The 13,476-nt window shown below is 47.0% G+C and overlaps 1 protein-coding gene across 1 annotated transcript in view; it reads right to left on the bottom strand.

Annotated features, from left to right (window-relative positions):
* LOC126524719 (uncharacterized) overlaps positions 1-13,476 on the bottom strand; it is a 451,239-nt gene that overhangs the window by 26,118 nt on the left and 411,645 nt on the right. The window contains exon 20 of the mRNA XM_055067253.2: positions 11,951-12,061. Within this exon, the coding sequence (XP_054923228.2) occupies positions 11,951-12,061 (111 nt within the window). The remainder of the gene's footprint in view (positions 1-11,950; positions 12,062-13,476) is intronic.

Raw genomic sequence — 13,476 nt, 5'->3', positions numbered from 1 at the left:
GTCCCAGTTTTGATGCTTGGAATCGACATAAATGAATAACATGTTCGCAAGAACCTTGTTCGTACGCTCTACGAGGCTATTCGTCTGCGGGTGACACAGAGTAGCATGATGAAACTGGCACGTGGACAGACGCAGAATCGTCTCAACGACATCGGCGACAAACTGACGCCTGCGGTCACTGATGATGACTCGTGGAGGATAGCGACGCCGAATTATAAAGCGAAGCATAAACTGCGATACGTTGAAGGTCATGGCTGCAGGTATAGCCGCAGTTTCGGCGCAGCACGTCAGGTGGTCGACGCAGACGTCCATACATTCATTGGAATTGTTTGATTGTGGCAATGGGCCGAGGAGATCAACCCCAACAATCGCGACGGTTGAGTTATGAGGCAGTGCAGGATGAAGAAGTCCGGGCCGCGTAGCCATGGAACGCCTGTGACGTTAGCATTGCTCGCCACCCGCAACGCATTTTTCTGTGTCGTGTCACATTTTCGGCCAGTAGAACCTTTGCTGGATGCGGTGATACGTTCGGGCAAGGCCCATGTGGCCGCAGGTTGTGTCATCGTGCGTGAAGAACGTGTGAACGTATAGTGCGTGAAACGACGAGAAGTTGGCGGGCTCCTTGGCCTGAATAATTTTTATTGTAGAGGACGTCGTCATGGACTACAAAACAGCTTGGGTTGGCGCGCTCATTCCCAGATGCGAACAGACGATCTAGGCCACGGTTGTCATGCTGTGCTTTCCGGAATGTCGCGAGATTAGGCAACGGGCATCGATAGCGCCGATACCCTGATTGAAGTTGTCGGCGTCGTACTCAATCATAGGTAGAGATAGGCGCGATAGGCAGTGAGCGTCTTCGTGGTGGTTGTCGCTTTTGTAGCGTACTAGAAAGTGAGGCTTGTAAGCGCAGAGCTCATCGGGCAAGTCGGCCAGAGGGGTCCCGTAGCCGCATCAGCCAACAAAGGGAATGATGGTCGCTTATGACTGAGAAACGATGACCGAAGACGTATCGCCGAAACTTGTGAACGGCAAAAGCGACTTACGGACACGCCTGTGAATGCGTGGTTGCGCTGTGCCTTGCTCAATGAACGGCTTGCATAAGCAACCACGTGTTCAGCATTGTCATGTCGTTGGGTGAGCACTGCGCCGAGGCCAATTTTGCTGGCTTCGTTACGAATTTCTGTAGGAGCCGAAGAATCAAAGTGGCGCAGCCCGAACCCCGATATCAGCATAAACATTAGCTGCGCAAATGCGGAGTGACAATCCCGTGCCCAGTGGAAAGGCACGTCTTTTTGCTGTAAGGCAGTCGGTGGTTGCACCTTAGGAGCAAAGTTTGGAATAAGGCACCGGAAATATGAGCATAAACCTAGAGAACTTTGTAGGTCCCAGTGAGATTGAGGGGTCTTGAGGTTGCTGATAGCAGCGGATTTCTGCAGGTCCGGCCTAAGACCATTTCTTTCCACAAGGTGGCCCAGAACCAGTGTTTCGCGTTTTCCAAAACGATATTTCTTCGCGTTCAATGTCAGTGCAGCTTTCTTCAGACAGCTTAGAAAAAGATCAAGGCGATGGTTATGTTCCTCGTATGTTTGGCCAAAGATAATATCGTCCAGGTAACAAAAACAGGTTTCGCATTTGAGGCCCCACAAAACTGTGTCCATGTATCTTTTAAATGTTGAGGGGGCATTACACAATCCGAACAGCATAACCTTAAATTCAAACAAGCTGTCTGGCGTTTAGGAATTTGTGAGATCCCCGAATTGAAACTCTAGCGACGAAAAATAGGACGCAGAATATAAGCAGTCATTAACATCATCGATGGGAGTAAGTGCATGGATGTGCTTATTTGTCATGGAGTTGAGACGTCTACAGACAGCACGGAACCTCCATGACCCGTCCTTTTTTTCCTAACCAAGATAACAGGCGATTCTTGAATAAAGGCGGTGGTTACTATCCTGCTAACTGACTCTGAAATGATTTTGCGCCCTGACGCGGAAACTTGGCAAGGCTTCTGTCGGAGAGGGTGCGCAACATCCGATGTCAGTCTTGCGACGAGTGTGTAAATTCAGTACCTGAGTTTCCTGTCTCTTTTGTGCAAAACCAATAGCATATATACCCAACCATACAACTAAGGTTCTGTACTTATACGAGGGAAGAGACTTGCTGATCATTTTTAATACTCCGATTCTGTAGGGGAGGGTCAGTAGGGTGAGACTTAGCGCAGTCACTTAGGGCTCCAATGCCGATGCCAAACTACTTTTCAAATAGGGCAAGGCACAAACTCTCCGGCAGCATGACTGACTCGGGTGTACAGTTCACCGCCCATAACTGAGTTTTTCCGCCAATAAGTGATACAAGGCAGTGAGGCACAACCATGCTTTTATTGACACTTGGCAAGGCTAACGGCTCAATCAATGTCAAATGAACCTGTACTCGGGTTGGATGTCGAAGCATTACTAGCACGCTGGACGTGGATGAAGTTGCATGAGAGAATGTTTTACTACAACGAGGTGGTCGCTTCGACAGGGAGGCTTCTGGGCGAGAGCGGACAAGAGAGCTTCGCCTGCTCCACAGTCGACAGTCACATGACATTCTTACAAAAAGTTGATGCCTAGGCTAACGTTGTCCGTGGAATGAGCGCGTACTGCGAATTCTGCCTCGAAAGCCTTGCCAGCGACACAAAGTGACACGTTGCATACATTAACAACAAAACGACGCGCACCTCATGTCGCGAAAGGTAGTAGGTTCGTCCCAATAAAACAACTTTGCAGCCAAGTCCTTCCTTTAATACTAAACGCATCACTGAAACAGTTGCTCCGGTGTCTGTCAGAGCCATTTTAGGAACATTGTGAACAAGCATGTGAAGCTTGTGTCGAAGCTTCGAAACTGCTGGAGGCATACTTGTGTGCAATGCTGTACGTGCGGCGACGTCACCTCCATAGGCCGCACAGGTTAGTTTCCCGGTGGCAGAGATGAAAACCGCAGCCGAGGCCGTGGAGATGGTGACCATCACTGGCGCGTAGTTGGCGGCGTCAGGCTTCCCACAGAGGTGACAGAGTCACTATGGACGTTCTGCCGGTACAAGCGCTGCTGGGAAATTGGATCCGAAGGTCAGCACGTGTGATCGGGCCATTGGCTTTGCCTTGGGAATGCCACAGATCTCTCGGAAAATGTCGCACGTGGGCGACGTCGCGTAGGGCAGACCTGGGCGGTGTGTCAACGAACACCGCACTTGTAGCGTCATGCCAAAAGCCGCGGTCTTGTGAGTGTACTCGGCACTCTGCTCCCACTCTGGAGCGAAAGCAGACGTTCGCTGTTATAGCTGTAACTCTCGCTGGGCGCATAAGGTGGCTTGGCGTTAGAGGCCATTGGTAGTGGAACCCTAAGCCGAGGCCATCAGTTGGAGTATCTGCGCTCGTCGAAAATTGCAGCATGGATAGTTGAGAATGGTATATCACAGTGCGTGTCTAGTTTGCACAGGAACAGAAGCATGCCGACGTAGTTCCTCGCGTAGAATTAGACGAATGGTGCAGGAAAGGCGGGCAGGTAGTGAATTATAGCATACATACGATAGCAACCGTCGTGACGTTGGACAGACGTCTAATCTTCGAAATGATGCAACGTGTTTTAAGGGCCTCGAAGGTTCGACAGTGATTAATACTTCAGCCACTGATTCTATTCTCTCCTCGCCAATGTGGAAATGATAAACATCCTCGGCAATACCTTTGAGAATATGTCCCACTCTTTCTTCCGCCATGTGGGCATCCACCGACTTGCACAACTTCAGTATCTTTTTAATGTACGTACTGCAAATCTTCCCGGTGGCTGGAGCCCTCTGCGACAACGTCTACTCCCCACGTGTTTTCTTCGTTGCTGGGTTTTCAAAGCATTTTCTGAATTCCTCCACAAATAGTTCCCAGGTTCAATTCAATTCAATTTTATTTCCAGAATTACAAGTGTTCTGGTGGATACCAAAGGCTAAAAGCTATTGGAAAACAGCTTGACATGTTGCCAAAGTTTCTTCATGGTACTCGCCGTGGTTGCTCAGTGGCTATGATGTTGGGCTGCTGAGCACGAGGTCGCGGGATCGAATCCCGGCCGCGGCTGCCGCATTTCGATGGGGGCAAAATGCGAAAACACCCATGTGCTTAGATTTAGGTGCACGTTAAAGAACCTAAGGTGGTCAAGATTTCCGGAGTCCATTACTACGGCGTGCCTCATAATCAGTAAGTGGTTTTGGCACGTAAAACCCCATAGTTTAAATTTATATTAAGGTCTCTTCATGGTTCTTAAACCACACCAACGCAGCGAAAACAAGGAACAGCCCCACGTTAGACAACTGGCTCGCGACGTTCGAACCGTTGCATGGGCTCACCTGCGGATCTTAGCTGAGCCACTCATCCGCATCGTCGGCGGGTTTTTCTATGTAGGTACGCGGCTCGCTGTAGTGTTAAGGAGATGCCCTAGCGGACGGTTGCTGGGTGTCTCTGTTCGAGCTCATTGCTGGAGGTAGTTGTGCCAGGCCCGGAAGTCGACGGCTGCTGTGAAGTTCGTGCTGTCGTATTCCTGTCGTTGGCCGATGGTTTCCCTCAGGTAGCCCTAGGTAGTAATTGGCTTACCCCACACCTTCCACGACAAGTGTGAAGATGGATCGCGTTTATTTACACGATGAAGAATGCAAAGGTATCGTTGGCAGATGGGGCCCCTCAGGTAGCCCTAGGTAGTAATTGGCTTACCCAACGCCTTCCACGATAAGTGTGAATAATGATCCCGTTTACTTACAAGATGAAAAATGCAAAGGTATCACTCAGCGAAAGCTTCTTGCATCTTGTCAGCCAATTCGATAAGAAAATCTGCTTAATTCACGCAATGCTATTACCTTTATAAACAAAAAACAAGTTATCTCCTTTTTAAAGTGAGCGCGCTTCATTGGGCCCTTCAAACAACGCTGCGGGCTATCGCCTGGTGCTGGTGTCAATGGTTACGTAAATGTTAAGTTAGGAGATAGGGATAAAAACAGATCAGAATAGTCTTACGTTATAGAGCCCTATCACTGAAGTACCGCGTCAATGCCGCCAAAACAACTCAGGTACGAGGCGCGGACGCTGTGGGGCTCTCACCCGTGCTCTTGGGCAAACAATCCAAGGTAGAGCAAACAATCACAAGGGCATTTATTACACCGTTCATAGATCAATGCCTGCTAGCCGAGTTGCTATCCACAAAACATGCCGATGGGCGCGTGACAAACGAGCGAATATGTTCGCCCCATACTGTACACCAACGTCTGGTCGTTCGCGCGTACGGTCGCGCGTACGGTCACGCGAACGGTGACCGCGCGTTCGAACGAGGCTTCGCGAGACGGTCTTGCAAAAGCATGGATCGGCGCACGCATGGAACGTCCGCGCCGCTAGCCGAACCCAAACCAAAGTGGACGATCGAGCCTTCTCCTTTCCGCGCCCAAGTAACCTTGCTGTTAGGTGGCCTTAGCAGAGCCACACTCGCACAATCTCTCGCTATGCGCTTCGATCACACCAACTGCCGCGGGCATCAAGCCACGCGGCGAAGCAGGATTAGAGGAGACGGCAGCTATGCGGGAAAACAACATATGAGGGGAAACGTGAGAGTCACGCATCACAACGCAAACAGCGCTCTTTCACGCTTTCCTTTAGAGAGGCTGCACCCTCTCGAGACGCCGCTACAAAGTCGGCGTGCAGCAAGTGTGTGAACATGTATTTGGACGACATTGCATGTATTATACAACGCGAGTTCAATTCCAGCCAGCACTGTAGACTTGTTAATGCATTTGTTTGCCGTTGAAGAACGGCGCATAGTTGGTGGCATATTGTCCTTGAGAGCCACCACAGGAGAGACCAGCGCTGCTATCGCTGTGACGTAGTAAACGACGATATCATGTGACTCGCCTTTGGCGCCGCCAGCCACGCCCGTGCTGCTCGCTTCTTTCATCTCGAAAGCTGTGATTTGGTTTGTCGTTTCAGCACGGTTTACTGCCTGGTGTCACTGTGCCGAACGTATTCGAAGTAGCCCAGTGCAAGATTTCATGCGTAGCCCAAAACTAAGCTGAGCCAAGAAAGCAGCCCACCATTCATTATCGCGTGTGTTGTAGCAAGCACGTCCACGAAGAAGATTTTGTTTACGGCAGTGGAGCTAAGGTGTTCGAATAGTGCGACGTGGAACTACTCGGAACTGTATGTATTAGAATTCACGAAGCTAATTCGCGCCAGGCGGGAAAAGACGGTGCCTTGTTCCCGGAGCAGTGCCATCGCTGAACTTTCCTCTCCACCCCCTTCGACTATCCAAAACACACTGAGCTTCGCCGGAATCGGGAGCTGGAGATGAGCTCGCGGCTGATTTTCTTCGGGTTGCATAACTTGTGGGAGCTTAAGCGCAACGTGCAATGCAGAACCTGACGGTTTGCTAGCCTTTGTGAAGCACTCGGGGTGATTTCACGGCGTAAATCTTTTATTGCGAGAGCAATTGTATGGACACTCGAAGCGCATTTCAGCCGTGGCCGTCGCTGTGACGTGAAGGGCGATAACACCGTTATGCCGCGAAATTACGCAAAACTGCCGCGGGACTGGTCGCTCGAGGTACTTCGCGTGTATTCGCGGGCTTCTCTCGTGCTCGGAAAAACAATTGTAGGTAGCACTTATTGAGCGACAGAAAGCTGTGTTGGCAGTTTTTCATGATGACCTACAATTTTCTGAATTACACATTTATTCGGATTATAATATTCTTGGAGTCGATAATTAAGTTTAAAGTTGGTTAATTAGGTTTAAAAATTTCCACTGGAGATTAGAACGCGGTCAGCCGCACGCACTGCCTCTCCTTCTGTTAGCAGTCGTGATGTGCTGAACAGCTGGCCGACGAATGCTAGAGACGGCAGAGTCACTGGAAACAAAACATGCTGATCATAATTAAGAGTTGAGCAAGCGACGCGCATTGGGCTTGCAGCGTGTTCAATTGATATCATGTCGGTGAAAATACCCTGCGCAGAGAAACGCAAATAGTATAAGCATAGATTGAGGACACAAAAAATACAATCCTTGAAGTTCCACTTAGTAAAATATATCGGTGATAAATCATTGTTCGCGATAATTACTCCGAAAGTTGCACGCCGCACTCGCCACAACGAATGCTGCAAACAGTATTGTTATTACGGCAAAAGTACGTATGGCTACCTTTTTTATAGGTCATGTGAACTCTATAACCAATATCAAAGCGTCATATGCGTCGCCAATTTAATTACGCGCTAAAGCATAGGGCGAATTGTTGCCATGAATCGTGCGCGGCAATCAACGCAAATCGAAATCTGACCTCGCGGCCGCGCACTTTGCGCGCAAAAGCAAGAGATAGCTGCGCGCAGTCACGCTTGCCGTAGTAAACATAAATGTACACAAGATGTGTGTGTGTTCTTCGAGTTGTAGATTACTAGGTGAATTTCATAAGAGCTCCCACATTGCGTGGATTCTTCACGTTCGTCGTCTGTGGCGCCGCGTGCACACGCTCCGACGAGAGCGGCCAATGCCGTACATTGGCTCGATACGTACCTTTGCTGGTCTGCACACCAGGCTGGAGACGTCGAACACTTCGCAGTCGGTATCACGTGGTGACGTTTTCTACGTCACGGAGAGATTCCCGCAGATGCCGCCATGCTATGTCCTCGACGCCATTACACAATGAACCAACTTGGCGTCAAAGGGGTTCATGAAGCACGGCACGTACACACATTCACAATGCTCGGCGACTAACCAGATTCGCCTGTTCGCTTAGAACCTTATTTAAAACAAACCGTCGATAGACGACTGAATTACACCTGAACACATAAACACCAGAAAGTTGGTAAACACAACTCAAGTATGCTAATCTCATTATTATTCGTACGCAAGTAAAACAAGTACCCTAGTTCAATGAGCATTCTTTAGCATTTTAGCCCAATTTAAGTCCGTCTGTGCCTACCCTCGTGGAAACTCTCACGACATCATGGGATATGCGGTAATCCCTGGTCATTAAAATGGGTATATAAGGTGGTTCATGTGGAAAGAGAGAAAGTAGACGCTATTTTCTCCAGACAGAGTGAAAAGACGGGGAGAACGGTTGTTGCCGTTGCTCCTGTGCTGAAGCAACCATCAGGCCAACTTGGACAACTGCGTATGCACAACGGAATATGTGCCTCTCTTCAATAAAGCAAAAAATATCCTTCAATATTTTCTGGTGCTTGACGGAATGAACGTCGCGTCACATATACTAAAGCTCGCGCCGGCATCGCGACGATGCCTCTAGATGGCCAGGCACGTCCGTAGGTAAGAGCGAAAGAGGAGCTCTGCTGCAGTACATGCATCCTACATGACGCGTTTCGGCGGTGGTCATATGGTGTTCCACTAGATTGATATTTTTAGCGTGCGAAAGTTAAGCATAATGTACTAGGGTGTTTGTCGTTTCAACTATTATCTTGAATTAAAAATGTACTTTCTTGATGGTGTTGCGCCTTCCTCACCTAGCCACTCTTCGATCTCAGCTCCGACAACCACGCTTGTTGATAACGCTGACAGTTGGTGCTTTAGCGCTTTTCGCGCAATGCTTGGCGACTGTAAGGTCTGCCCGAGAAGTAATAATACTTTTTTTCCGCAATGCACAGCAGCTGAATTGCGGCGCCGGCAGGCAGTACGGCTAGCGGAGTCTAAGCAATGCATGTGTCATTAAAATAATTGGTGAGATGCGCCAGAGACAAAGGTTGACTTTGTTCTTTGTATCTTTGTTCTTCTTGGACGAACTTCCAACGCAGCGTACCTAAGAGCAACGGTAATTCTACAGACTGGCAAATGTTTCCGCTACATTTCAGACAGAAGCAGTCAATCGCTTGACATAGAGGCTTCAACCAAAAGCAGAATGCCACTACATGGGCTTCCTGTCACTGCAATACGCTGAGTCAGGAATCACGGATAGTGAAGACGTGTTTTCAGAAAAGAAATTGGGGGCATTGCCGAAGCTCCCTATATATACATTCCAGAGCTTTCCCCCACCGCCTCCTTTTTGTCCAGTCGGACGAAACACCGCTCAAAAAGACAGCATATTCAGATCGTTATCTAAGTGAAAGCAGCCGCGATGTAGGCAGCTAAGAAGGGTCTTTAGCAGCCACCTATCCAGGAGGTGTGGCTGCGCAGAGAGAGTAAGTAAAGGGTCCCTCATGTTTAAACTCGCAAAACATACCTCTAAAACCAGCACATCTTATTTTATGCACACCAAGCAGGGAACATTGTTATAGGCTACTCATGAAGAAGAGATTTCAGCACATGCGTGTGGCCCTTTAGCTTCACGCCCATCCATGATGGTATTGCCTGCGGTTGTTGCTTAGCGTTGCTTGCTTGTTGCTTAGCATAAGGACACGGGCTCAAATCCTGACCGTGACTTTTCGATGGGGGCTATATAGAAAAATGCCCGTGTAGAGTGCGTTGGGATGGTATGGTTTGGTACGTTAAACCATATAGCTATATTTCTGTGCCTACCCAAAAGTGAAACCTGTCGGTCACGTAAGGCCAATCGCTACAACAAAAATATTATCTCAAACAATAGTTTCTATGAACGCTTTCCTGAAGGATTTGGTGGTAGTAGAATAAAAGCCATATCTAAAACCGCATGAAGAGCAGACTTCATGCATTGTAGACATCGGGAAAATTTCAATTTCGCGAAAATGTAATGCCAAACGAACGAGATTCCTGTTGCGCTTCAGTGGTTGCAGGATATGCCTTCCGTTGGGGTGTTCTTTCAGCGGCCAAAATGCCGGCGATCTATGAGGGTTCATGCACTACCCGTAGCGCCACACCGACAGATAAGCAGTCAATGACTTCATAAGGATGATACGGAGTGATGAGGGATTATATGGGTCTCACCATGGTTGATAATGGTTCGACATGGATTATTCGATCAGGTGAGAAAGAGCGACTAGCGATAATGTCGGATCAATTCTGATAATATTCATCATCATCAGCCTGGTTATGCCCACTGCAGGGCAAAGGCCTCTCCCACACTTCTCCAACTACCCCGGTCATGTACTAATTGTGGCCATTTTGTCCCTGCAAACTTCTTAATCTCATCCATCCACCTAACTTTCTGCCGCTCTCTGCTACGCTTTCCTTCCCTTGGAATCCATTCCGTAACTCTTAATGACCATCGGTTATCTTCCCTCCTCATTACGTGTCCTGCCCATGCCCATTTCTTTTTCTTGATTTCAACTAAGATATCATTACCTCGCGTTTGTTCCCTCACCCAATCTGCTCTTTTCTTGTCCCTTAACGTTATACCAATCATTCTTTTTTCCATAGCTCGTTGCGTCGTCCTCAATTTAAGTAGAACCCTTTTCGTAAGCCTCCAGGTTTCTGCCCCGTACGTGAGTACTGGTAAGACACAGCTATTATAAACTTTTCTCTTGAGGGATAACGGCAACCTGCTGTTCATGATCTGAGAATGCCTGCCAAACGCACCCCAGCCCATTCTTATTCTTCTGATTATTTGTCTCATGATGCGGATCCCCAGTCACTACCTGTCCTAAGTAGATGTATTCCCTTACCACTTCCAGTGCCTCACTACCTATTGTAAACTGCTGTTCCCTTCCGAGACTGTTAAACATTACTTTAGTTTTCTGCAGATTAATTTTTAGACCCACCCTTCGGCTTTGCCTCTCCAGGTCAGTGAGCATGCACTGCAGTTGGTCCCCTTAGTTACTAAGCAAGGCAATATCATCAGCAAATCGCAAGTTACTAAGGTATTCTCCATTAACTCTTATCCCCAATTCTTGCCAATGCAGGTCTCTGAATACCTCCTGTAAACACGCTGTGAATAGCATCGGAGAGATTGTATCTCCCTGCCTGACGCCTTTCTTTATAGGGATTTTGTTGCTTCCTTTATCGAGGACTACGGTGGCTGTGAAGCCGCTATAGATATTTTTCAGTATTTTTACATACGGCTCGTCTACACCTTGATTACGCAATGCCTCCATGACTGCTGAGGTTTCGACTGAATCAAACGCTTTCTCGTAATCAATGAAAGCTATATATAAAGGTTGATTATATTCCGCACATTTTTCTATCACCTGATTGATAGTGTTAATATGGTCTATTGTTGAGTAGTCTGATAGTTGACTAGTTGAGTAGTTGAGTATTGTTGAGTAGTCTGATGATATTATTACCTGATAATGGTTCACATAGGTCGGATCAAGTCCGATAATGTGGATAAGGACCAATAAAAGTGGGAAAGGGTAGAATTATGGCCGATAAGGTTGATAAGGACAGAGAAGCATTCATAATAATCGGATCGAGTCCGATGGTTGATAACTACCTATAAGAGTGGAGAAGAGTCAGATCTATTGCGACAAGGTGAATAATGACAGCTAAGGGTTTGTAATCTTTATACTCGTCAGGGTAAGTTTCATAGCATTGATAATCACACCAGGCGGCATGAATATGAGCAAGTCGCGCAATGCTTACGCATGCTTGCCCAACTTCCAGAGGAGTTTCTGCCTGTATATTTTAACGGACGATATGCAACTTTCGGCTGCATATGGTCAAACAATTAATAAGTATTTTTACTTAATAGTGTACATGCCATTCGAAATTTGTGGAGGGGTGCCACTTCGTAAATTAGTATTGGCGCATACTGCGATGGCGTGTTTGCAGGTTCGCACAAGCGCACAGCTTGCTCAACTTAAAGAAAATCACCGGCGATTACGACGAATACGATACGTTAAAGATATTTCTGTTGCGCAATTTGGTATTATGATTATATTCGCACATGGTTTACATTAGCACTTGATGCTGTGACTAGCGTGGCTGGCGCGGACAATGTGTCTCGCGCGGCCCGCTACGAACGAAGCCTGCATAGCAGACTTGCCAGTTATCTCTATGTTATCATGCCACCGTGTTCTGAACATTTCACTTACGTTAGCTGCCGTTACGAAGAACAGCATCTCTTCGCTGAAAAACTTTATGTACGCGAGTCGCAGCTGCGTGTCCTTGTTTACGGTTTCATGATTGTACGCCATCCTCCAAACCTGCGAAGCAAAAAGACTGTGTTATAACTAACGCAACATAGCTATTAACAATAATTACGTCACTTAACGTCATTTACCGCTTGATCTCACAGCGATACGTTATATTTTCTCAGGGAACGAATAATCGAACGTCCCTTGAGGTTTCCCTTACACATACCACTTGCGCTAATTGCAATTGCGCATTTATTTTGATAAAGAACTGATATCAATTTTCTATATGTTCTATCACTGTCATCATCAGCAAGAGAATGTACCAGTCTGCTTCAGTCAATTTTTAAGATTATCAATTTGGCTTACACAATATTTTGCAACAGCCCTCAACATCAGCATAAGCGCAGCCCTTTTGCTACAGTGCTCTCTATTTTGATTTCACCTTTCAAGGATACTGCGAACTACCGTAGTTGAATAACTACCCCAGTGAATAGCTCCAGTAGTTGATATACCGTAGTTTAAACAGAGGGCATCTTAAAACTGTTACCAACTTCGTCCTACTATAATTGTTTAAGGCTAGGTTTTAGTTGACTTTGTTGAAAACTGCAGCGAAGTATATATTTTAAGCTTATTCTATGAGCTAGTGAATCAACATGTTAAGCCTCCTGAAATATTGTCATGCGCAGACAGCTCAGCGAAGCTTTTTTTAATTGTTAACATGAAGTGACTATCTCAGCTCGACAGCAAACAAAACTATTTCACTCAACCTTTCTTCTCCGCCTTCTTCTGCATGGATGTAGCATAACTGCTAAGCGCTGGTTACTAGCAAGAAAAAGAAACCGGAGAAATGATAGGGCCACACTGTGGGTGCGTTCATGTAAAACGACCTTTCTATCGACATAAAAACATTAGAGGGAGGAACAGAAACATTGTTTATTTTTAATGAGCCTGTTGTCAAAGGGCTTTTGTTATGAAGTGCGATTTCATGTGTTAAGGCCATGGCGCATTAGTTGTGGATGTCCGTAGATCCATTAAGACGTCTTTTCAGGTTGTAGCGACGTTGAAAAACAACCTGAAATAAATGTGTGCACAACTCTTCATTGGTCGAATTTGTGCCCACAAAAGTGACACCCAAATCGCAACTATAGCTACGAGTAGATTTGGCGATCGCCGAAAATCTGATCTGCGGGTTAAGCGAGTGGGCTTTTATCCATGTCTCGTCGAAGGTTCAAATGTAGGCACTGGTGCTTGCATACTGTCACTAAAGTACACTATTCGTCTCGCGCGTACAATCTCATTAATCAAAGTTCCATGGGAAGACTCCCTGACCATGCTTGTCGGGCCTTCGAGACCAAGTACAAAAAAAGCATTGCTGCCTTTCGATTCTCCGAATTCGGAGCGTATAAAACGGGGTATAGCATCATCATGTTTTAGACCACCTATTTTAAAATCATGTCACGACAAGACACTTTCCACTTCTCAAC

This window comes from Dermacentor andersoni, chromosome 3, assembly GCF_023375885.2.
Source record: "Dermacentor andersoni chromosome 3, qqDerAnde1_hic_scaffold, whole genome shotgun sequence".
NCBI lineage: Eukaryota > Metazoa > Arthropoda > Arachnida > Ixodida > Ixodidae > Dermacentor > Dermacentor andersoni.
Note: the sequence above shows the minus strand (reverse complement) of the source record. Positions and strands in the feature narration are given on the sequence as shown.